Here is a 24,511-nt window from a genome sequence, read left to right on the forward strand (position 1 = left end):
AGTAAAAATGAAGACGTTTTATTTCAATGGATTTTTTTTTTTTTAATTTGATACGTAATTGTAATTCATTTGCCTATTAAAGCAGAAAATAATTCTAAGAAAAGAAAAACCAACATGAAATAAGAGGAAAACTCAGGACAGGAAACACAACTTTTTGGTGTAAACAGCCCATTAAAATTAATGAAATACCAGTGTGAGAAAAAGTACTGAAGCATGTACTTACAGCAGTGCAGATTTAATCCTTGCATATTTTATTGCCACTCTTGTAAAACAAATGGTATCTGCAGACTGATTTGTAATTTTAAGTAACAGGTCACATGAAATACTACACTATGTTGACTCACAAAATGGGCAATCCCTTTCAATCTTTAATGTAAGAATATGATTCTTATCTCACTTAAATCTACCCACTTTGAACTAATATTAACTTTACCAACCTCAGTATAATTTCTCATTTACACTACTTGCATGGAAGGTAATGACACACAAGGCCTTCAGGTAAAGACTGAACACATAGATTGCATTTTGAAATTATGAATCTGTCCATCTATAAATTTCAGTTTTGCAATAAGTAATATCTAATTCCAGTTTCAGTGGTTTGTGCTAATTAGTTGTTCATAACAAATATTTTTACAGCAACTAATTAACAGTAGAAAACACCACTTATGATTTTCCATAAAGGTCACCAAGATGTTTTCCTTAACTTTAACAGGTTTTAAAGCAGAGCCCAAAATGAGTCCTAATCTTCTGTCCACTATGAATTATAGTAAAGACTGGAAATTCCTGTTTTCATGGGCTGAGCTGCTTCTAACAACCTCAGCCCAGTGTGGCAATCAAAAACAGCTCTATCTAAAGCTTCTTTGTAGGTTATCTTCTTCTTAGTTTTGGGGCACGTTAAAACTTTCATGTGCAATTTTTCATCCTTCATCTTTGTAGCTGTGATAGCATCAATAATACCATTCTTAATTGCATCTTCCATTGTTAATCTGGAGTGGGATTTTGGATCTATCAAGCCACCAGTCAAGTACTGATACTCCAGGCAGCGCATGCCCATCTCTTTGTCTATGGCACTTAAATGCACAGCTTCAACAGCTGACATAACAGTGTTCCTTACAGGGTGGATGATCCCAGTAAAGATCAGCTCACACTGCTGGATTTGCTTGGCACAACCATCATCAATTAGCTCTCTTTGCAAAGCTTCTGAAACACTGTACTTTTTCCCTGTAAATGGATCAATTACACCTCCTGTACTAACCTGAGCTTCAAGACATCGGAGGGCAGTAACTCTGTCTACCAAATTTTTGCGTGAGGCTTTTAAGACTGGAATTCTTTCATTGGTTTCAGAAAGCCAGAACCCTGCAATAGGACTGTTTAAATCTTTATTTGGCTGTGAACTGCTAACCAAAATATCACCAAACTCATTAACTGTGATGAGGCCCTCCTTATATTTGTTGACTAATGCTCTGTCAATTCTACCCTGATTTAAGGTCTCCTCAATATTAAACTGTACACCAGTTTTAAGATCTGTAAGCAAAAGAAAAGAGTTCCCATCAGAGTCAAAACACGTAGACTCTTTCCAATCAAATTCCTGTTTTGAAAGCTCAAGATATGTAGCTTTATCAATATAATTTTTTTGATAAGCCTCATATGAAGTCATTTCAGCTCCTGTGTCAACGTTTATTACAGACGTTTTATGGCTTTTCTCTGCTGACGGGCTGCTTATTTTCCTTTCACCAACTGGAAGCAGAAAGCATTTACTGCTTACACTGAACAAACACATTTTCAGCAAATCACAGTAGTACATAGCTTTCCTGTTATTTGGATTGTGGAAACATTTTGCATTACTTGAAGGTTCATGCAAAAATTTTAGAATTGTGTTATTAAGCAAGCCAAGCTGCACGGCAGCTTCTGGAGGTACACGAACACTTCTTACAGGATCAATAACTCCCCCACACGCAATCTGAGCCTCAAGGATATTTTTACCTCTTTGTCTGTCTAAAAGTTGAGCTTCCACAGCCTGAAATACAGACAGCACTTTCCCAGAACAGCAATAACCCATGACAGCTTTCTCTGCCTCGAGCAATCTACTCTTGAATTCACTATCTGCAAGCCCTCTAACAACTGAATCATCAACAGAGAATTTCTGACCTGTTGTGGGATCAATAATGAAACCAGTAGCTGCTTGGGCCTCTAAAAATGCTAAGGCCAGTGCTTTTCCTATGATTTTTCTCTTTGCTGCTAAAACAAAAGAAAGTATCTCTTTGCTGGATTCAAGGTACAGTCCAGCTACAGCTGTAGGTTTAGTTAAAAATTTTTCAAGACTTTTCTGAACCTCATCAATAGTTTTCTGCCCTGAAATGAGCTGCTCAACAGTGAGTCTGTCTAAAAGTTTAACTTCAGTCAACTGCCTGGCGGTTACATCATGTCGGAGACCTTGAAATTTAATAGTATCATATTCCTCTGTAAAATATTCCAGCTGAGTAGCATCATCAGCAGTTCTCAAAACCTCTTCTCCTAAGAAAGTGTTCATCTTTGCAAAGTCTTCTTTCCTAAACCCTTCGGAAGTTTTGTATCCCTGAAACTTTCTCTCTTCATTACCAAAAGTCTTGTCATTTTCTTGGTTTAATGTTGTGACTTCAACATGCATGTCATAGTGCTTGTTCTTCACTATCTGTAAATAGGAAGTTTTTGACACAGTGAGAAATACATCTGCAGACTATGCTGTACATAATTCACTCCTAAATCCACCACCAGGGAAACCAAAGGAAGAACTTGAATGCAAGTCAGAAAGGAGAACTGCTACTAGGACTGGCGAGCAGAGATATATAAAGAGCTTGAGTTTTGAAGTGCATTTTCCATTCCAAATATTTATTCAATAACAGGAATATGACTAGACTAAACATCAGTAACTGTAGTTTGTTACTATATGAGCTTACTGCTTGTTAATCAAAGCTTACTTTGACAAATAAAAATACAAGAGTGTATGAGAATTCCTATTTTCAATACAAATTTTTAAAATAATCTTTCTTAGATGTTAACAAACCTGGTACTAAGGTCTAATATAAAGCTGTTTGTGTTATGTAAGACAGAAGGGGTTCCCTTCACCAAGGTAGGAACATAAGAAATACTAAACAGAATAGCAATAAAGCATAACCAAAACCAACCAATGGACTAGTAAAAGGCACCATTAGGAAGGCAAATCCTCACAAAATGTAGTGTGTACCTCCAAGGGATGCAGTTTTACCACTCCTAATTCATGCTGTGTGTCTTCTCCATGTCTAATGGTTTGTCTGGAACTGTGTAGGTTCCTGTTTCTCAGTGTGTCCCTCTCAGATGTTCCAGAGATCTGGCTTGCTTTATCAAAAGTTATCTGGAACTGTGTACTCATCTGCGAAACAAACTCCGTAAATGACTGGGAACTTGAATCTTCTAGTGATTGGTTTATGCTTGACATCTGAAACTGTACGTCTCTTGGTACTGTATCATCAGCACTCACATACACAGTATTTTCTTCTATTTGATCAGATTTAAAACCTGATCTTTCCTGTTTCTGCCTTAAAAAAGATGAGCTTGGTTTTGTACGTGGAGGAAGCTGTTCAAATTCTTTAGCTGCAGTCTCACTCAGGTAACTGAAATCATTCCCTCTTCTCTCACAGCTCAATTTGAATCCAGAATCTTGGAGTTTATTATTTTGCTGAACTTCATTCTGAAATGAAAGAAACCTGTGTTCACTCTCCCTGACCTGCAGTTCCATCTTCTGTTTCAAGCTCTCAACCATGCGCTTCTGTGCTTCCAGTTCTTCCTCAAGTTTCCTGCACTTCTGGTGATAGTCCATTTCAGCCTGCTTCCCTTGCTGTAGTTGTTCATGACATTTTTTAAGCCTTTCTTGCAGATCTTCCATTTGCCTCTTGTACAACATGATGTTTTCCTCAGCCATATGCTTTTCTTGCTGAAGAGCAACACATTCTAATTTTATACCAGATATGTCCTTTTCTGTGATGCTATGGGATTCCAGTAATTTTTCAACTTTTTTCCTAAATTCCTCTGCAGAGTGTTTAAACTTAATGGATTCTTCCTGAAACAGAATCATCTTCTTGCGTGCCATCTGTTCATCCATAGTCTTCTGATGGAGTTCATCCTGCAATTTTTTTAATTTGCTACTCAATTCTTGTATATGAGCTTGTTGTAGTGCTGTCTTCTGCTCACTCATTCTCTTTTCCACAGTTAGAGCATTCAGCTGAGCATTTAAATTTTTAACCTCCCGGTCGATGCTAAGGGTGGAAGCATTTTGTTTATCACATTTTTGTTTATAGTCACTAGCTAAGTCTTTTGCTTTTGCAAGATCAACTTCTAGGCTTTTGATTTTACATATGAATTCTTGCTCAATTATTGTTTGTTTGTGCAATTGTTCATTTGTTGTACGCAACTGTTCTTTGAAACCATCTGCTAAAGCTTTCAATGCATCATTTTTCCTCTGAATATTTTGTTTTTCCAAAGCCATCTTCTCTGATTCGGATTGAATTTCCTTCATCAGTAGTTTTGTTTCAGTGTTCCATTTATTAAGGTCTTCTATCTGTTGTTTCAATGTTTCTGAAACCTGATTGCTTTTGGTTAATTCATTCTTCAGCATCTGAATTTCATGCTGGTTTTCTTTCTCTACTTTTGTTTTTTGAAGCAACTGTTCTTTAATTTTCTTATATTGGTCTTGAAGATTATTTGCTTCTCCTTTGCATGACTGTGTTCTGTGTTCAGCTGCCAGCTTCTCTTTTTGAAGAGAACTGATCTGTGAGTTTAAATGTTTGATAGTGATTTCAGTTTTTGTCTGTGATCTGGTTAATTCTTCTATTTCTCTTTTTAGCTGTGTTTTTTCTTGCTGAACAGATTTCAGATCCTCCTGGTAGTTCATCTTAAGTTTTTTAAGATCCTTATTTTCTTGTATCACCTCTTCAGCTTTATCTGTGGTTCTCTGAAGTTGCCTGTCCAGTTCTTTCAACTGTTGCAAATATCCCTGCTCTACTTGGTCTTTTTCCTCCAGCTTAATTTTTAGGCATTTAAGTTCACTGTTGACTTTATCTAGTTTTTCTTTCAATAAACGAGACTTTTCTTCTGTTGATGATTTTTGAAGCTCAATTTCATTCAGTTCATATTTCAGGTCTTTAATAGTTTTATCAGCTTTTTTGTTAGCAAGGGTCAACTCATCTATCTTTTGTTTGAGCTCTTCTACTTTTTTGGCTTCTAGTTTCTTCTGGAAACTCATCATTTCAGAATCAATCCTACACTGGCTGCCTTGTCCAGCTGTGAAAGTTGGCAGGGAAATTTCTCTAGTTACAGAGTATGTTCCTTCAATAACCTTCCTTCTGCATTCAGTTCTCTCTCTTTCTTGCAACTTTATTTCTGATAGGTTTTTAAAGTCAAGATCTTGTTCCATTTGCTTGATGAGATTCATAAGCTTCTCTTCTCCATCTGTTTTTTTCTTCAGTTCCTGCATCAAGGTTTTTTTTTGTTTTTCTAAATCATAAAGATTAGTATCCTTTCTTCTTAGAAGTTCTTCAAGGTTTCTTCTGGTAAAGGTGCTTTCTTCTATTTGGTTTCGAAAAGCACGGAGGTTTTCTTCCAGTATACTCCTTTGAGTCTCTGCCTGGATAATGAACTGCCTTACACACTCCAACTCCTGCTCTGCATCTGCTTTCTCTCTCTCAATGCTTTCTAGATCTACACGACACTGCTTTGCCTCTTGCTCAGCCTTGGTCTTCTGAAGACAGATCTCCTCCATCTCCTTTTGCTGCTTCTTCCGCTCCTTTTCTGCGGCTTCTCTCACTTTAGGGAGCTCCTGTTCCACTTGGATTTTTTGTTTCTTCATATTCTCCAACATCTCTTCAAGGGTTTTTACCTTTCCCGTGAGCTTTTTATTCTCATCAGCTGTGCTGTTTTGCCGTGCCAATAGATCTGAATACGCCTGACGTGCAGATGCTTCCTTATTCCTTAAAATCTGTAAATGAATAAGATAAATTGGAATGCACTTTTTGTAATACAGCATATGGAACATATTAGGCTTTTAGAAAAGTAGAAGGGAAAATACTTACTCATGTATATATGGTATGTCCAGAAAGCAGGATGAGCAGTTCCCACCACCATCACCTTCTCTTGAAGGCTTCAGGAAGTTAGCATTAGCCAAATATGAAACCCTTGACAGACACATCCACAAAGCGAAGAAGTCCCGAAGCCTCTCACTTCAGTCAGATGCCTCTTAGCAGAAAGCAACACCAAACTGCTCACTTTGGCTTTCTCTCCAAACAAACAGGTAGAGCAAACAATGACCCAAACACACTGTAAAGAATTCCCAAGGAGAAAGTGATCTACTATTTCCTAATCAGTTCAGAAGGAGCTGGAAGAAGGATTTAAGCTTGCAAGCAAAACGACACCAGAAAAGTTTGGAAATCCCGTCCAAGAAAAGGACCAGTATCTTAAAGCCAAGATGCAGCAGCTCCAGAAAGAGCAGCATCCAAACCCCTGTGCATCTGTGCTCCACAGTGTGCTCCCCAGTCTCAGTGCCCCCACTGACTCAGCTGGGGGACCACGAAGGGCACAGCTGTTCTGCAGAGCAGGCACAGAAGTGTAAACATGGTAATCAGGGAAATCCTAATGAAAACCAGTTGGCTGGTAGTCTCCATATTTTGGCAGATCCAGAGCAAGTCTTTTAAGCAAGAAGTGTAATCACCAGTAATAATATGGTTGAAACTATACATACCTTGTCTTCATTAGCACTACTGTGGTGCTAAGTTACCAAATGTGAGCTAATATGAAGTAAGAGCACACCTATATTCCTATGATCATACAAACAGGGCATGAAGGGTAACGACAGCAATGTTTTCAAACAAACAAACCATTGGGTTACTTAAAATTTACCAGGTTTACTTGGTTTTTCATATGATACCTAAAACATTTCTTAAAAGGCTAATGCAAAGGCAACTTCTTCAGTTCTTCTCTGTATTTCCCTGTATTGTAATTTTGAACAGTCCCTAATAGAAATAAAGTATTTAAATTGTTTTATTCTCAGATCTTTTATATTCCTATAAACACAAAATTTAATATATTGTGCTTGAAAAAGAAGATCTAAAAATATAGATACAGTAACAAACTGTATCTTCTTAGATTTCATTTTTCTAATCAACATGCTGAGCATCAGCTGGGTGGAGAAAAGGATGGCAAATATTAACACAAAATAAACATAAAAATTAATTTCTAATAACTTTAAAGTCTTAAGCATCTCAAAATGCACGGTAATTGTCACATGATTAGCATATTCATTGTTTAAATTACGTTCAATCAATCTTAAATCACTTGACCTTGACATACTTTGTGATTCAAATGTTGATTTGGATTGATTTAGAATCATTCTTGGATTAACTTTTTCATTTGCATTGCACAGAAGCTCTGGTACCTTAATAATAGTTGTGCTCCTTTTCTCTTCATTATCTCTCTTGCTCTTTTTTTGCTTTTCTTTTTTTTCAAATGAGGCTTTTATGCCTACTTTTTCACCTAATGTTTTCTGGAGTTCAGTGGCTTTTCCAGGGACCTTTTTGCTATTACCCTCATCTCGACTGTCTCCTTCTGAAACTAGAAAATCTTTACATTTCTGACCCTGTTCTAGCCTGTCTTCTCCACTTTGCTTCTTCCCACTTCTATTTATGTTGTCCAAACCACAAGTGTTACCCTGAGGTATTTTCTTCACACTTACTTTGTCATAGTGACTTAGAAGCTCTTTTGCTAGTTCATGTTCTGCTAATGGAAAATTATCCTCTCCTCCAGAAAAAATTCCTGAGAGACCTAAATTTGCATTTAAATCACCAGCATTTTCTAACAATTCTGTACCTAAATGTTGATCATTCTGCACTGGTGATACTTGAAAATCTAATGGATAGGATTCAGAGACTTTTGCTGCACAGTGACTCACTGAAATGTTTCCTGAAGAAACAGCCAAAATTTCTTGCTCTGTATTCTTGGCTTTATTTGAATTTAAGTTTGATTTTTCTAGGATTTCATTTTCTATCAGGAAGTAATCTTTATCCAGAGATGCTTTCTGCAGTTTGGCAGTATTCCTTTCAACATGACAAACACCTGGATTGCTCATAGACTGCAAATTTAACTTTGTTTTTTCACTTCCATTGTGCACTGCCAATTCTCTGAAAGAGGATGCAACTTTGCCTAAAGATGTTACATCCTTTGCACCTGAAAGAGAATCACCTTTTTCACCACACATTTGAAACTCTCTGTCTTCAGATTTTAAAGTATCATGGTTTTTGCTTTCTGTAAAGCAATGCTCTTCATGCTGACACTGAAAATGAGTTCTCTGTGAAAAATGCTGTTTGTGAGGGCTGATACCCAGGGCCTGCTTTGCACTTTTTGGAGTTACTTCAGCTTGCTTTGTTGTTAGCTCAAAATCAGTTTCTGATTGCATCTCACATTCTTCCTTTGCTGAAACATGATTCCCTGCCTTTCTTGAACTCTTTTTTCCTATGGTTTTGTGTATCATTTCCACTACAGGCAACTTCTTTGATTTCCCCTTTGTTTTCTGTCTCTCTCCATTAGCAACTTGCTCATTTAACATTTCACCAGGATCACTGTTCACATTCAAACAGATTTCAGTTGAAACAAGACAATCTTTTCTGCCATTTTTTTCTTCTTTGCTTTGGTTATCAAAACCCATTAAACTCTCCTGCTCTGTATGCAGCTTACTGTCTCTGTTACCACTAATGCTACTTTCCTGACCACTGAAATTTAGAAGTTGTTTAAATGTTCGACCAGTTTTGATTTTATCATATCTGTCTAGAGTTAATTTTTTTCTGTTCATTTCCAGTTTGTTTTCTGTGTATTCAGGTTTACTGGAAGAGTTCTGGTTTTGCAAATATTCCACATCCATCATGCTTTCATTAGGTTTCTTTTCTTCTCTCAATTCAAGATCTTCATTACATCCCAAATGTTGAAAGACTTCAGCTGACTTCACAGGTTGCTGGAGTTGATTCTCTTCTGGCAAACTCTGAGCATGACAGCACATGGATTAAACTGAGATATGATGGAAAGTATCTTATTTATTCCTTATCCTCTGTTTTCTTAATGCCACTACTGAGAGTTAGGAAGAGAGATTGCATAAAAGAAAGTCTTGGAACAATCACAGACTTTACAGTGGTCTGTGAAGAATTTTTCTTCCCAGAAGAAAAAAAACTCATTCCTCTTTTGAAAAAGATTATTCTTTTTTTGATTTGCTACCCTGATTAAAGAGAAAAAACCCATTATATTATTTTGAGATTAGGAGTCTGCTTAAGTTGTTTTCAAAGAAGCTACCAAAGATTTAGAAGGCTGACAGGGGGTAGAGGAGGAAGTAAGATGAGGGGTACTTGATTTCAAAAAAAAGCAATCCTGGAGACTCAGAGCAGACTGAAACTCTAAATATTTTGAAAAATTCCATTTTTTCTTGAAGGACACATAGTCTATCAATGTTCACAGATTTCCTGATCCTTTTTCTTTGACTGACTTTTAATCCTTGATGCCATTATCATTATTAGTCATACTACATCCTCAGTTAAAATGGCTATTTATCAACAAACATTATGCATTTCCATCAGTTTGCTCCACCACTTGATGATGCCCAAAGACACATGCTGTTGTTAGTGTTGGTTCAGATGTATTCATAGCAAGAAAAGCCAATAAAGACAAAATCAGCACCAGAATTATATAACATTCATTTAAGAACTGGTTTTTTTTCATTAAAAATTATATTAAAATTTATACCCATACAGTAATGTTCTCCAACTTCATTCAATTTATACAGTTTATACTTAAACAATGTAGTCCTTAAAGAATGACTATATAATCTTTTTCTGAGAGACAGTTTTCAAAAGAAAGTGAAAAATTTAGGTTTGGGGGTTTTTTTCAATTATTTGAAAGATTTGCTCTGCAGCAAGTATGCATTTTGAGTAATTTGTCTGCCTAATTTCAATAACCTACTCTTGGAAGTAAGATCCAATGCTAAGCATAAATAAAATGCTGTTTGACCCCAAGGAATTAATACAGTGGAAAGGCAGAAGGAAAAGAAGTAACTGAACAGATCAAACTACTTCAGAAATTAATTAAGAGGGCATATCATCTCCCTGTTGAAAGAACTTCCTTGTAGGTTGTTAAGTGGACCAGAATGCACACTATGCAATACTAAAAATAAGTATACATAGGGTTTATACTGTAAGTTTGCCTTCATCTTCATGTCTGCTTTTATGCAAAAGATCAAGCCCTAGGGTATTAAAGTTGAAAGCATTAGTATTTAAATTTAAACTACATCTCCATCAGAATTCAACAAATCATATATGATCTTTCTAGATGGAAGAATTGGCAAAATGTATGGATGGGACAGGATTTTGCTTCTCTGAATGGTAACAGTGCTAACACTGCTACATTCCTGCATAGTGTGCACTACATAAGGAATTTTAGTTTTCCACATGTGCTGGTAACTCTGTGAATTATTCCAACAGGTATATTGCATTTTGTTTGCCTAGATGTTCTTTTTGCTTGGCTGACTGCCAGAGAATGACCTACCTCTTCCTCTTCCAGTCTTTTCAAAGAATCACCTGCAAACTTAATGTACTGGGTCATCAAGGTCACTAGGGCAGTGTACCGGGTCCGCAGATCCATGAACTGTGGAGAAAATAAAAAGGAGGGGTAGGTGTCAGAGAGGTTAACAATCTCATTAAGCCTGAAAGAAGTGATAGACACTGTTCTAGAACCTGATTTTGATTTCAAAATCATGATTGTGGAATCCAAAGTTCTAATTTTGATTCCAAAATTCAATGCTATCTACAAAGTGTGCTTGAACAAATATATCCTAAGGATCTATGAGCAGATCCACAAGAAGAAGAAACAGAAGAGATTATTTTGACTTGACATTCATTTGATTCTTCCCCCTGTAAGAAAAGGTTTCAAGAGGTGCAAGCCATGCTTGGCACTATTCCTCTCTCTAACAGGTAGCAGAGAGACAGATTAATCTTTCTCACCTAAATGGGGCTGATTTACCTTAGAATTATCAAAGTGTCCAGATCTGGAAGGTTTACCATGGTCAAGATGAACTTCTTGCTTACTGTGATCAAGATCCAGACCCAAGGTAATTCTAAATAGTTTTACTGAGTTTACAGTCTCATACAGCTTTTCATAATTTGGGTGACTTTTTTTAATCAGCTGCATTATACTGCCTTGCTACCAAAATGTAGCATAAGGAATAAGAGAATATTTTTTATATCATGTACCTATAGAGAAAAAAACCCAGTCTTTCTTGGGTTACCATATTTAATCATTAATAAATCCAAAACTGAATTCTTGTGTTTACTCTGTTTTAAGCAAAGACACATTTTCCTGCCTTGAGAAACCCATTTACCTCTTGAATAATGAAGTCTGATGAGCTTTGCATCCTTCGGCGCTTTACTGGAGATTTTTGTTGAGAATCAACCATAGCTCTGTAGGTCATGGTCTGCAACTCATAGTCCTGTGCAAGAGAAAATACACAAAATTGTTGGCATTACACATGATACTGATACTAAAAAAATAGGATTATAAGTGTAATGTTATTGCTACCTTCACAGCAGCTGAGTATTGTTCTGAATACTTTTGGCATTCATCCATTTTGCTTTGTTTCATTTCAATTTCTGAAACCAGCATCTGTAAAATATGAATGTACATTTTTACCTTAAAACGTTGTTTTTATTACTATTATAATTAACATTTCTACTTTATCTAACATTAGCTAACATAAATAGATGGTTTGTTAACATCTACTTTACCTAATATGCTCCTATCCATATGTGTACAACTAATTATGCTCAAGCCTATGTCCTCAGCTTTATCAGATTTACAGTAAGAAGTAAAGTTAGAGAAAGTAATGAAAAAACCTGGCAGGTTAATAGTTGGCGAATGAACTTAAAACAAAATCAGGAATATATAATTTCATGCATATAATTTATTATCCTGTCTATTTATACTACATTTTGTTCTTGCAGGAGACAGATGCTGAGTTTTAGCTCTGCTTCCATGAAAATGTTTCTACATATCCATAAATTTAAAAAAAAACCAGCACTGAATATAAAATTATGTGGTAAGCCAAGTCCAGAATTTTAAAGTTTTGATATTCTTGCACACTTCAGACTTCTGGTCTATAAAACAGTGACAACAGTCACTGGATGATATATTTATGACTGCACTATAAACACAAAATCATTAAATCTGGTGATTACTTGGATCTTTACAGTAAGGGCTGATGGATATAAGCCCCTCATATTAATAAACAAGATCGAGATCACTGATACTGTAATTCTTTGGTTAGTGCTTAACATGGTGGTTTGCCACAATGACACCCCTTTCTTACCTTATGTTGGTTCAATTGCTTAGCCAATGCTTTGCTATTTTCAGGATGTATTTCTTGAATCTTTCGCTGAGTATCTTCCACTTGTTGAATCCAAGTGTCCAAAGAATTGTAAGCATCTTTATAATACTTCAGAGATTTATTAATACCTTCTAAGTCACGCAGCCTGATTTTATTTTTGAAGACAAATCAAATGGGAGAAGATGAATATTAAAGACAAAAACTACAACACTAAGACAAATGCAGCTTTAAAAGCTTCAAATGCCTTAGCTCTGTTACAATTCACTGTATAAATATACTAAAGTAACACTAATTAAACAGCAAATTCACTTCTCATACACTAGGGCTCTCAGATTGATGAACTCTTGCCACTCATCATAAAGGATATCCAGGAGAAATCCTGGTACACAAGAAATTCTATATAACCTCATTGGTGTGTTCAACTGCTTGAAAGTCCAGGAGCACAGGAAATCCCAAGAAAGAGGGAGGGCTCTGCTACAGCAATTAGCTCTGCTACAAGAAGTGAGAGCATTTAAAATGTGCCCTATGAATGGAGGAGTGTGCCATGCTGGAGTCAGGTAATGGTTCACCATACTCTCCATGCCTCCCACAAAACAGCAGGAACTACACTTAAGGTAAAGCCTTTAAATATGCTAATGTGCAAAAATAATTGAACATGTACATCTAATTTTAAATCAAATTTTTGACCTAAGAAGAGAGTTCTGTGTATTTCTTTAGTCATTTTCATTCTGAGGGAGATACTGACAGTTTTTCTTTCATGGTCCTTGTACTGCTACTGTTATCATGGTGTGATTTTGGTGGTTGCTCTGCACTGAGCCAGGAGTTAGACTTGATGATCCTTATGGGTTCCTTCTAACTCAGGATATTCTATGGTTCAACTTAAAAGATCATACAAATATGACCACACAATACTGAAGAATAAACAGAATTAAACAACCTCTTACAGTTCAACTTGGAATAAATACTTTGAATTGCTCTAGTGCTGTTCTTAAGATGTCAAAAGATTAAAAAAGAGCAAGCAAAGAACATTTTTTTGCTCAGGTTTCATACTTTAGCATGTTTTAAAGTTAATAACCATGAAAAAGAGAAAGGATCATGATAACTGCAGCCAATATTTGTACATAAATTTTGTATAATTAATCAGTGTCAAGCTAGTAGGAAGAATAAGAGACAGTATTTGCAGAAAGCAGCTTGTTTACAGCTCTGTACCGCAGTTACCACAATCTGTCCTATTTACCCAGAAGTCATTTCATATTAGCAGTAATTTTTCAGCATATTCTGTTCAGGATATAGTCCTGAAAGGAGAGCATATGGTTCATCCTTACTCTCTTAAAGAAATAAGAACACTTCAGTACCTCATAAAACTACTGTTTAATCATTTAAATTGTGTCACACTAACAACTAATGAAAAACCAGAGGTGGAACTTTAGCTAACTGTTCTGCTTTCTAACTTCCAGCAATGTTAAACAGACACAACTAAACTAATAAATTACAAGTTAATAACTTCAATATTGCACTTGAATGTATATTCACTCCTTAGAAAAGGAGGACAAAAATGTGACAGGTTTTACATCAACAGCACTATCTTCAGTGTTCTTTTTTTCAGGCTTTCTATAATGACAAACTGAAGTACATTTCAAAGGAAATAAGTTCAGACTGCACAGTACAGAACTCCAGAACACTTGTCCATACTTTTTCCTGCAGCCTCTACAGTTCTGTTTCTTTTACATACAGGAAACAGGACTGTAGAGACTTAAGGAAAAAGCATTTCCAGGAATGCCATGTATGGACATCTCCTTCAGAAATACAGGTATAGGTGTGTTCTGCTGTATCTGCACACCTGTGTGGGCATGTGCACTTGAGCAACATTTTCCAATATAAACTTGACAGTAAAGGGCTGAATTTAGAGCATTGCCTCTACTGGATAATTAAAAAAAACATAAAAGGCACTTCACCAAAAAGTTATTGCACCAAAAATTATTACAGAAGCCACTGGAAGCTAAGAACTTCCAGACTTAACAGTTGAGTAATTAAAAGCAAATTAACATTAATTCAATCATAACTGATGAATCAGTTCAGCAATTTAACCCATCAGAACTAATTATGTGGAGAAACAGATGGTATTTCCATAGGACTGCCAGGCATTTCTGCAGGTTTAGTTGGTTTTTTTTTAAGAAAAAAGACAATTTACCTCCACTGTGTATCAGTAAATAGTAAGTTTCTGTATCTTGTTCATCATTTGGAGCTTAACAGTCACACACATTTCCAGTGAAAAAGTAAGGCAATGTTGTCAACAGCACAATAGAGGTCTTCATCCCAGCACATTCCAAACACAGTTTAGAAAATTATTCAGCCCTGTTTTAACATTTGTTTCTGATTGTTTTTCCTCAGGAAAAAAAAAAAGCAAAACAAAACAAAAAAAACCCCAAACCCTTGTACTGTTTACAAAACAGTAAAAACATGAATAGATAATAAAAAGTCATACAAACCTATTTTCAATTTGAGAATGAACATTTTGCCACCTCTCAGCCAACTGATCAACCTTTTCTTTATGCCAGTCGAAGTCAAGATCACGTTCCTTGTGCATTTTAAACATCTGATCACTGATCATCTTTGCCTTCTGCAGTTCATCCTCTAAGGCATGGAATGTTTGTCTTTTCTCATCTACTTCAGATCTCCATTGCTAGTAGGTGGTTAAAAAAAAGTTGCAAATAACTCCTAAATTATGACACTATTTTATAAATTAATATTTTACACAATCACGCTGTATATTTTTAAAATCTTCAATTAATATTTTAATATTAATTTAAAAATTAATATTTTAATATTTCTACTTGCTCAAATACTTAAGTGGCACCAGAATGGGTCTGAAGCAATAAACTGCAGAATAATTCTAAGTAACAACAATCCCCACAACACATAGGTCAAAACACAGACATCAAATGAACCCACTCACCTTATAAACTACAGCTTTCAAAAAACAATTATTAGCTAGATGCCAATCATTCTGTCTAGCAAAAAAGCCTTACCCATAATTTGTAAAATCAAAATGAGTTATATAGAGCAAACAAAAAATGTTGAACTTCAATCTTTCTATTTCTCATAAACATAAATATATGTTTATGTTACCCTAAGTATTTGCTTCTGGAGAGCAAAGAAAACCTTACTGCAGCATTAGCAAGTGCCACTTTTGCCAAGTTCAGATACTTCAACGTATTTTGCAATAGCAGGAATATGTTTTCAACCTATCCAAGTCATAATGCTCCAAAACTGCCATTTTTTTCTGAAATGCTAATCCTAATACCACCTAAAACTAAATACATAAGCCAATGTTTGATACACTATGGAGTGTAGCATAACGAAATCAGGTGCTACAAGACACACAGCTTTTGTCTTACTCATTTTATTTGCCCATGAAAAGCACCAGCTAGCTCTTACCTTTAATGTACCCATCAAATTTTCAATATTGTTTTTGTCAGCTGTTACTGCCTCTTCTTCACACAACTTAGTTTCATAGTGTTTTACTAATGATTCTGCTGTTTGGGTATTCGTCAGCACCAAATTTATAGTTTTTAATCTGAAAAACAGACAATGGTTAATTGAACCATCAATACTTCAATACATCAAAACACATTTGTGTTTTTTAACCTTTTAATGTCACACCCCTTTATGCAATGTTAAAATGTTAACTCCCTTTTCCTTGATCAATACTATTCATACTAATAGTTTTAATTTAAGAGAGAACTGTAATCTAAAACATGTGATGGAAGTCAGCCTAGTACATACTTGTCTATGAAAATGGAAGACATGGAGTAAACTTGGTTCATGTTTTGTATAACAACATTGAGTTCAGAGCGCAGAGTAGGGACTGAAGGTGAGCCAGCAGCTTGACTGAAAAACTCTTCACATTTATCTGTGATGACTCCCAAGTCATCCTTTAGTCGATCCAGTTCTTTCTTCAGTTTCTGTAAAATGAAAGGTGATTGAGAGTGCTTCTATCCTACATCAACCTGATATATACTCTACATATCACTATGAGTATAGGTCTTCCCTCCTTTGCATCTTTGATGATGGCACTACTGAAAAAAATTGAAGAGAAATATATGTGTAATAGGCAAACTAACAGAATTGCCATTAATCAGCATCTTTTTGCTCACAAACACAAGATAAATATTTAACTCCTCCTTTCAAGGAACACTTCAAACCTTCCTGACTTACACTCAAAAGTTGGGGCATATTTGTTTCTTAAATAAAACAGACTTCCTCAAAGGCTCACCTCTTGCTCTGAAATCCTAAGCACATTCTCATGCACATCATCCCTTTCCATTGGCGTCCGGATCTGCCGTATTAACCGCTCCTCACAGCTCTCCAGGCGGAGTCTGATATTTCTCACTTCAGAGATGTACAGATTGTAAATAGATTCTTCCTGCTCCTCTGTTGAAAGAATTAAGGCACATATTAGCCAGCAAAGTCATCTTGTCATTTTCACCATAACTTCTCACACTTTATAAAGTCATTGCTCTACAGGGCTTTTTGTGACTGGCCAAAATGCCATCATCTTCCATTGAAATTTTGGTTTTAAGGCAAATCTTAGGAACTCTTATTTTTTGTTTTTATTAAATCATCTCCTCACACATGAAAAATTACTATCTGTGACCATTCTGCACAGGCATTACTTCTATGGCAACATTGCTAAATCCAGTAACTGATTCTTTTAATCAGTGGTATCAGGGACATAAATCCTCTTTCAGAAGCACAGGGCACCATGTCTTTCCTGAAGTTTAGTGAACTTGCTAATGAAGTAATCAGCTTTGCACTACTGTATTTCTTTAAGTCATCAGCTACTCAACAGTAAATCAGAAGACTATTTTAAGCTTTCTGTTCTCACTGTATTAATACAGGGTTAATTAGAGTTAAGACAGCAGTAACTACAGGCATCCTGTGGAGCTAGGAAAATAGCTAGGATGTTTTTCTTGCCTTAACAGGGTGAAAAAAGTTCTAATTCTGTGCCCTAGTTTGGGACACTCTAGGACATTCTGTTACAAACTCAATAAAGTAATCAAGCTGTTTTTCCAGCATTCAAAAACTAGGAATGCAGAACTAAGCAGTGAGCTGTAATGCACATAATAAATTCCTAAATGTAACATTTTTTTGTAGCATTCTGTATATGATATATTCTGTATTTTATGTAGCACATCAATATTTTTACATAGCTTAATATGCACGAAGCTTAAAAAAAAGATTTTTCTATCCAATGGAAATGCACATATTCTTAAAATTACTCTGTTCTAAAGAACACAGGCAATAACACCATGATAAAAGAGATTTCAAGATAAGCAATCAAGATAAAAAATCTCTCCCATAAGGGCATCTTTCTACTGTTCTAAGCTAAGTTTTACCTCTTTCTGCAGACTTGAGAAGCTCTTGATAGTATTGCTTGCAAACATTAACTTCCCTTTCCAGCTGTGCTGTATCAGAGCTTGTAAAGATTTTGGACTCCTGGCTGTCTTCCACAAAATCATCAAAGCGGGACTGTAAATTGCTTAGAACCTGCTGATGTTCACCTGGCAGCATTGTCTTTATCTGCAACAGATTTTAGACCCAAAGCACAGTCAGCAATGGTGCATCACTCACATAGTTCCTGGGATGCTTTTTATCAAAAAGCAATACTGATCAATTACTAAGATGGTAAAGCCAAAGAATTGAGGCTCTGAAATCTCTCTGCTACTTAGCTGGAGTCCTCTTGACAGCTGATAATTTACACTCAACATCAAAACCTTTTCAATCTTTCACATCAGGAATTGCTCTGTTAAGCCAACCCTACATCAGACTTCATTTCTCCCATCTAACACCATGCAGCAACATTAGCAAGGACCAGCAGGGGCACTTCAAGAATTAGCTTGGATTCCTCTTTCCAACAGTAACAGTAATGAATTAGGTAGGAAAGTGTCATTTTTGGTATTTCAAATATTATTTGCAAGTTTGTGATCTCACACAGTTTTACTTATCCTCTGACTTTCTAGTAAATGGTTAAGAGCCCTTCCTAGTCATAACACTTACTGAGGCAACATTGCCAGCTCGAACAACTTCAATTTCATTTGTCAGGTAATGCCAGGACACCACACTCTTCATGTTTACATGTGACTCGTGCCAAAGGGCCAGAACATTCTGAAATTGTTGTTCAATCCTGAAACAAAAAACAATCCAACTTCAGATCAGGGTAACACATAAAAACAGAAAAAGGAAAAAAAAAAGACTGTGAGCTATTCTTTTAACCCAAGCTTCATGTAAGTAGGTTTTAATAGAAAATAGGTAGTTTTACTTTGTCCCTACCTGTTGGCTGTATCTATTGCTTCTTTGTTTGGTGGAGGAACTGTAAAGCACACAGATGGAACCATGGCCTCATTACCACTTGGGCTAATGACTTTCCATTTAGCACGATGGGAGTTGTTTGCTAATACACATTCATCATCTTTGTAAATAGTTATCTAGTATTAAAAGAAAAGCAGAATAATTTCATGAGCCAAGCATTACAAAATAATTATACAAAGCACTTCTGCAAATCCCGTCAACAAACAAGCAACAGAACAACAAAACCAATGTTCTAACCAAAGGATTTGCTCTTGTTTACTAGGGTGGAAGAAATTTACAGCCCAGCTTTCTCCAGGAACATGGTAATTAATGAAACTTTAGTTGAATTCTTACATCTGTAATTGGTTTGAGGAAATTTTAGTTTCTAACCTCAATTTGTCTATAGTCACAGATGGCTTTAATTGGAATGGATGTTTTGAGTACACAGTCAGGGTTCCTTGGCTTCAGCTGAATTATTGCCTTTGCTCTTCCCACAAGGCCTGCTACTGTGCTCTTGTACTGCAAGAGTTGCTCTTTTTCTTCCTAGAACAGTTAAGAAAAGAGTATGTCATAAGAGATGTCCAGAATACAGTACTGCCTCTTTGATCCTGTTACTTTTTTTTTCCATTGACTCATTCTACTGTGTTTTCTAAAAGTAACATTTTACCAAAACAAAGTATCTTTCTTAAGCCACTGTCTTCCCACATCTGGTATTGTAAATATAAATAAATAAAACTCTGTTTTAAAGTTATGAAAAGTAGTCATTTATTTGTAAGTTCTGAAAAATCAGCATTTTCCCTTAACTTTAAACAAATAATCTTAAGACATTTTATATGCCATCATAACCTACACATTTCTTGTTCCATTGTAATTCCTGTTAATAGGATCCTACCAAAGATCTTACCATAGACTCCTGGACAAGGTCTTCCAGCCTATGAAGACTGCTTGATCTATCACAACTGTATTTTCTGTATATGGTATCTTTTAAATTTTTCAAATATTCCATGGCTTCTTTGGCATCGCTGAAAAACTAGGATAAAATAATTATCTGGGTTATTTTTAAACAACATAAAAAATACTGAATCAGCTACACTGAAGTTCAAGTGCTGTTTTTTAAAACAACCTTTTCTCATCACTTGAAGTGACCACTGCACCACACTCAGCTATTCATGATCTCATGTTTAAATGAACTCTTCAAAAAGGCACATACTGTTAACACCAGTTATTCTTGGTATGAGCTTCATGCAAAATTTATTCTGCAGTTATTGAATCTACAGTTAATACCCATTCCTGCAATGAAAAAAAATTTATTAAGCTAATCTTGCTTTCCTGGGAATCATAATTACTTTTATATAGAAAGCACAGACACAGCCTACAAACTAGAAACTAGCTGCAAAATCCAGGCAGCAGAGCTGGGGCAAACATTTTGTGCAGGAAGGGAAATTACTGCCACACCTGGCAGTCTGCAAGGGAATCTGCACACCCAAACAAGGGTTCTGGTTATGCACAATTGGAAAGGGTAATCCCACTCTTTCCCTTAAGCCTCATTTCTTAAATCTAGAATTCCAGTTTCTTTCCCCTGACACAAGGAGCTCAAAACAATCAAAAATACTCCTCTGTCTATCACGCTCATGCAAGTAACTTCATCATTTGCTGAATATGAGGATGGGTGACAATGAGATAATCAGATGTGTGTTTCATGGGATGTGTCTGGGTGTTCCCTGCTCTGTTTATTATCAATGCTGCACATTCCATTTTGCTCTGAGTAGTCCTGGAATGACCATCTAGAATAGGTTCTGCCATGGCCAACATGAGCCACACTACATCATCCACAGCAGCTCCACTGACAGCACTAGTGCAGACATGGAGAGAACAAGGTTTCATTCTCAGAGTCTCTACTTGCAGCTGCAGCACTGAAAAAAATCTCAGGCCAGATTTTCATCTGCTGTGAAATGACATAACTGTAGTGAAGAAAGAGAGGTATGGCAACACAGTGGGAGCATGGCTTATCATCTACTGATTGTACAAGACAAATGCCAGTTCTACAATTACTGTGAGAGAACAACTAGAGCTTTCAGTAGAACTTCGTGACTATGAGCAAAGCTTAAAATATTTCATATCCTGATTGATTTACTGTCTTACCTCAAAATATGCAGCATTTTCTCTCAAATGTTGTTCAACACAGTGGCAGAGCTGAAGAATCCAGCTCCATTGTGTCTGCATTGCAGCTCTATAGGCCTTTGAGAAAGGGAGATATATTTTACAAATGGAAATGGAAACTAAAACTTGCATGTCTTTACAGAAACAAAGTAATGCAGCAAGCACAAACAGCTAAAACCAGATCACCTCACTGTGGAAAACAAAGATGCAGCAAGGAAAATTCCAATTAGATGTGAGAAAGAAACTCTGCCACTACAGCACAGTCAAACATAACAAAACTTGATCAGAAGGACTGTGAAGTCATTGAACTCATCCTCTGATCCTTTGGCCTGGTCAGAATTTGGTCAAACAAATTCCTGAGAGCTTCCAGCAATAGCTGGAGTTCAACTCCTGAGACTCCTCACCTACAGTTCTGCGTGCCTATTCACTCTGTCGGGGTAGCTGCAGTCTGGCGGTATACAATGTATATATTGCAGCAGCACTGAATGCACAGTTAATTAACACACGGTTGAAGCCCATCCCAGGCCCCTGGGCCGTATCCGATTTTGGGGAGCAGCCGGAGCCGAGCTCGGGGGAGCCGCGCGCGCGCTCGCCAGCAGGGGGCGCTCCTGCCCTTGGGAATCGCCCCCAGTCCCGGGGTTTCAGCTCCTGCCACCCCCCGCTCCGAACAGGAGTAACATTGTCTTCCAGGAATTTCACATTGATGCATTAGTGCATAGGTTGCTCTGTATAAAAGGATGATGTTTTAATTATATTTTTATAAATATCCCAATACAGCATCACTGGGGACAGCATAACCTGCACAGTCATCGTGACTGTGATGGTTTCATAACAACATCCTCAGTGTGTTTGTACTGCACCAATAAGAACCCACTGGAACAGCCCATGCTTTTAAAGAACAGAATTGCCCACATTAAAGTAGATGAAAAGGAAGGAAGGGAGGGATTTTCTTCATGTTTCCCATTTTAGCATGTGTAAACTCACAGAGCTGAAGAACAATAAAAATACATTCCTTCTGACTTGTTTCATTCTTGTATAATAAATCAGCTTTTATTGTTTCTGTCTTTACCTCCCACTGTCTGTATCTACTCTTTTCTTGAAAGTCTACAAGGAAAATTGTTTTACATTCTCCTCAGAAAACCAGTTGTGACCCTACAACAGCTACAAGAAATTTTTCTGTGAATTGATAACATATATAACATAGAGCTAGATTCAAGCCTGAAGTAAATCATATTACCTGGTCAGATTTTTAACATCCAAACAAGTTTTATAATTCACTGACACATAAGTTATGAAACCAACCCAATCATAACAGGAATCTGCACATACAGTAAGTGATGACAAAAGCTCTTACTGAAATTTCTTTCAGTCCAATAGGAAAGAAACCACATAAGGACTGTTCTGTGCCCTCAGTCTGTCAATTCAATTTGTATCAACAATTCTAAAAGTTGCATGACCAGAAACATCTGTACATACCAATTAATTTTAGTGTTTAAGGAGATTTTGTCTAAGCAATCCAAGGTGTAACCATAACTTTATAAAAGTGTTTCTACTTTTGGAAACTGGAAGATAAATACACATAGATGCCGAAGAGGAAATCTTAAAAGGCCCCTTTAATTTAGAATCCTGTTTAATTTTCTCAAAGTTTGCCTTCTTTTCCCCCAAAACCTAACTCTTTTAAATCTCAAAACTTTTCCTGTTTTGGTGCTGGTTAACTTACCTCAATGGTTAGCCTGGCTGGGTGGTTTTCAAGAAGCAATTGCTCAGCTATTTCTTGTACTGATTTAATAACTTCCTCTTTTTCATCAAGTTCTCTCATTAATTCCTTTTTCAGAAAAAAAAAAAAAAAGAAAAAAAAGAAAAAAAAAAGTTTTATAACTCTCTCTAATTACTAAAGATCACTTAATTATTCCCTCTGGATTATATTAGCAATACATACTGCATGATATTCCTTTTTTCTTGTTATATTGGAGTTTCTTTCACTCCAGTCATATGCAACCTCTTCCTCTTCTTTTTCATTCAGCCATATCAACTCTCTAGTAGCACGAGACACAAAATTGTGGAGAGTATCTAGATGTCTTTCCTGATTTCTTGATGTGCTCTTTATTAAAAGGAAAAGAAAAAGATTTAAAAAAAACAGAATTTAAAACTCAACCCTTATCAGAAATTATGTACACATGGAAGAGGCATGGTTAACTTACCAAGAGTTTTGCATATTGACTCTCCAGTTTGTGCAGCTTCTCTGCATAACTGAGTTTAAGAGGTGCAGTCATTTGGATCTATATTTGGTACATGAGATCAAAAGACAATAAAAAGGTTAGGTTTGTTAAACCATTGGACCTTCTTTCATAACAAATCATGTAGAGATCAGGAATAAGGGTAAGACTGTGAAACCCAAACACAGTTCTAAAATTCAACGTTAGTTTATGGGTCACTCAGTAAGAAAGTAATCAAAGAAATTAAGAACATGGTGCAGTACCTCACTGATTTTGGCTTCTTTAAGGCTGGACTCAAATTCCTCAATAGCTTTGTGGACATTTTTGTGATTTTCTAAATGGCTTTCAACACTTGGTAAATCTGAACCCCATTCTGCTCGATCAAGTTGAACCTTACAAACAGGAAGAAAAGATTAGCCATGGTCTATAAAAAGTAAACATGATCATTAAAAGCAACATATTTCTGCAAAAATTGCTACCTGCATTTCTTCCACCCAGCTCAATAGGTCCTGGACAAACTTCATGTTCACCTCTTCCTCTGTCAAATTCTGATCCACAAAAGCTGATTTCATAAGAGGTTTCCTGATTTGCATCAGTTTGAGTGTTTGCAGAGTCCCACTGTCTACTCCTGACACGTAGCTCTGAATTAACCGTGGTGGGATGCCTGAGGGGTAAGCGGGAGTGATGGTTGGTGTCAGTCTGGAACCAAGACCTGATGAAAGGCCAGATGTCAAACTGGAAGAAGTCAGAGTAGGTGCTAAACCTTGTGTCATTGCAGCATTTAGTTCAGGTGTTAGGTTTGTTGTAAATCCTGAGTTTAAGCTTTCAGTTATTCCTGATATCATTAGCTTTGTCTGCTCCGTGGTCAGTGCGTGCCCCTTGTTGTACACGGAAGAACATTCGGTCCGTAGCGCCATCAGGTCATCACGAAGTTTTGCAACTCTATTAAATTAGAATTAAAAAAAAAAAAACAACAAACAACAATGAATTCTTATGATAAAGGTAATTTACCATGATTATGATTAAGGTAATTTATCATGGTCAACTGAATAGTGTCATGAGCTCATGTTATCTCTTATGCTTTAGTTGCACTTTAATATTTATAAGCAAGTATTTTTATCAGAAAGTACAGGAAAATCAGCTTGTAGTTCTATACAGATAATAAATGCAGAAATCAAGCAAAGACTGAAAAGATGGTATAGGCACTGACATGCACTATACACAATTCCAGGGAGCAATCACCAAACCAGAAATCTTACAAGACACTACATGTTGCGGTGGATCAAACACCTGCAGTTCACTGCCAAGGAGTTATGCACTTCATCTCAATCAGTCCAAGGATGAATCCCCAAGAAAAACTTCT

The 24,511-nt window shown here is 36.4% G+C and overlaps 2 protein-coding genes across 5 annotated transcripts in view; both read right to left on the reverse strand.

Moving 5' to 3' along the window:
- LOC306798550 (dystonin-like) overlaps positions 1-24,511 on the reverse strand; it is a 283,743-nt gene that overhangs the window by 111,777 nt on the left and 147,455 nt on the right. For all 4 annotated transcript variants that reach the window (XM_079298670.1, XM_079298669.1, XM_079298672.1 and 1 more), the window contains 19 exons: positions 23,628-24,090; positions 23,412-23,540; positions 23,134-23,211; positions 22,872-23,033; positions 22,653-22,757; positions 20,915-21,010; positions 19,677-19,802; positions 19,163-19,315; positions 18,755-18,909; positions 18,482-18,608; positions 17,821-18,004; positions 16,698-16,855; positions 16,208-16,386; positions 15,860-15,998; positions 14,911-15,104; positions 12,404-12,566; positions 11,617-11,700; positions 11,420-11,527; positions 10,588-10,686 (listed from right to left, as the gene is read on the reverse strand). In XM_079298670.1, coding sequence (XP_079154796.1) covers positions 10,588-10,686; positions 11,420-11,527; positions 11,617-11,700; positions 12,404-12,566; positions 14,911-15,104; positions 15,860-15,998; positions 16,208-16,386; positions 16,698-16,855; positions 17,821-18,004; positions 18,482-18,608; positions 18,755-18,909; positions 19,163-19,315; positions 19,677-19,802; positions 20,915-21,010; positions 22,653-22,757; positions 22,872-23,033; positions 23,134-23,211; positions 23,412-23,540; positions 23,628-24,090 — 2,902 coding nt within the window. The remainder of the gene's footprint in view (positions 1-10,587; positions 10,687-11,419; positions 11,528-11,616; positions 11,701-12,403; positions 12,567-14,910; positions 15,105-15,859; positions 15,999-16,207; positions 16,387-16,697; positions 16,856-17,820; positions 18,005-18,481; positions 18,609-18,754; positions 18,910-19,162; positions 19,316-19,676; positions 19,803-20,914; positions 21,011-22,652; positions 22,758-22,871; positions 23,034-23,133; positions 23,212-23,411; positions 23,541-23,627; positions 24,091-24,511) is intronic.
- Positions 626-9,055, reverse strand: LOC306798285 (uncharacterized protein; the record flags this gene model as incomplete). The annotated part of the gene is made up of 5 exons (XM_079298256.1): positions 626-2,671; positions 3,224-4,573; positions 4,943-5,295; positions 5,602-5,989; positions 7,442-9,055. 5 exons carry the CDS (start codon positions 9,053-9,055, stop codon positions 755-757), a joined length of 5,622 nt encoding a protein of 1,873 aa, XP_079154382.1. The 3' UTR covers positions 626-754.

Source organism: Erithacus rubecula (assembly GCF_903797595.1).
Source record: "Erithacus rubecula genome assembly, chromosome: 2".
NCBI lineage: Eukaryota > Metazoa > Chordata > Aves > Passeriformes > Muscicapidae > Erithacus > Erithacus rubecula.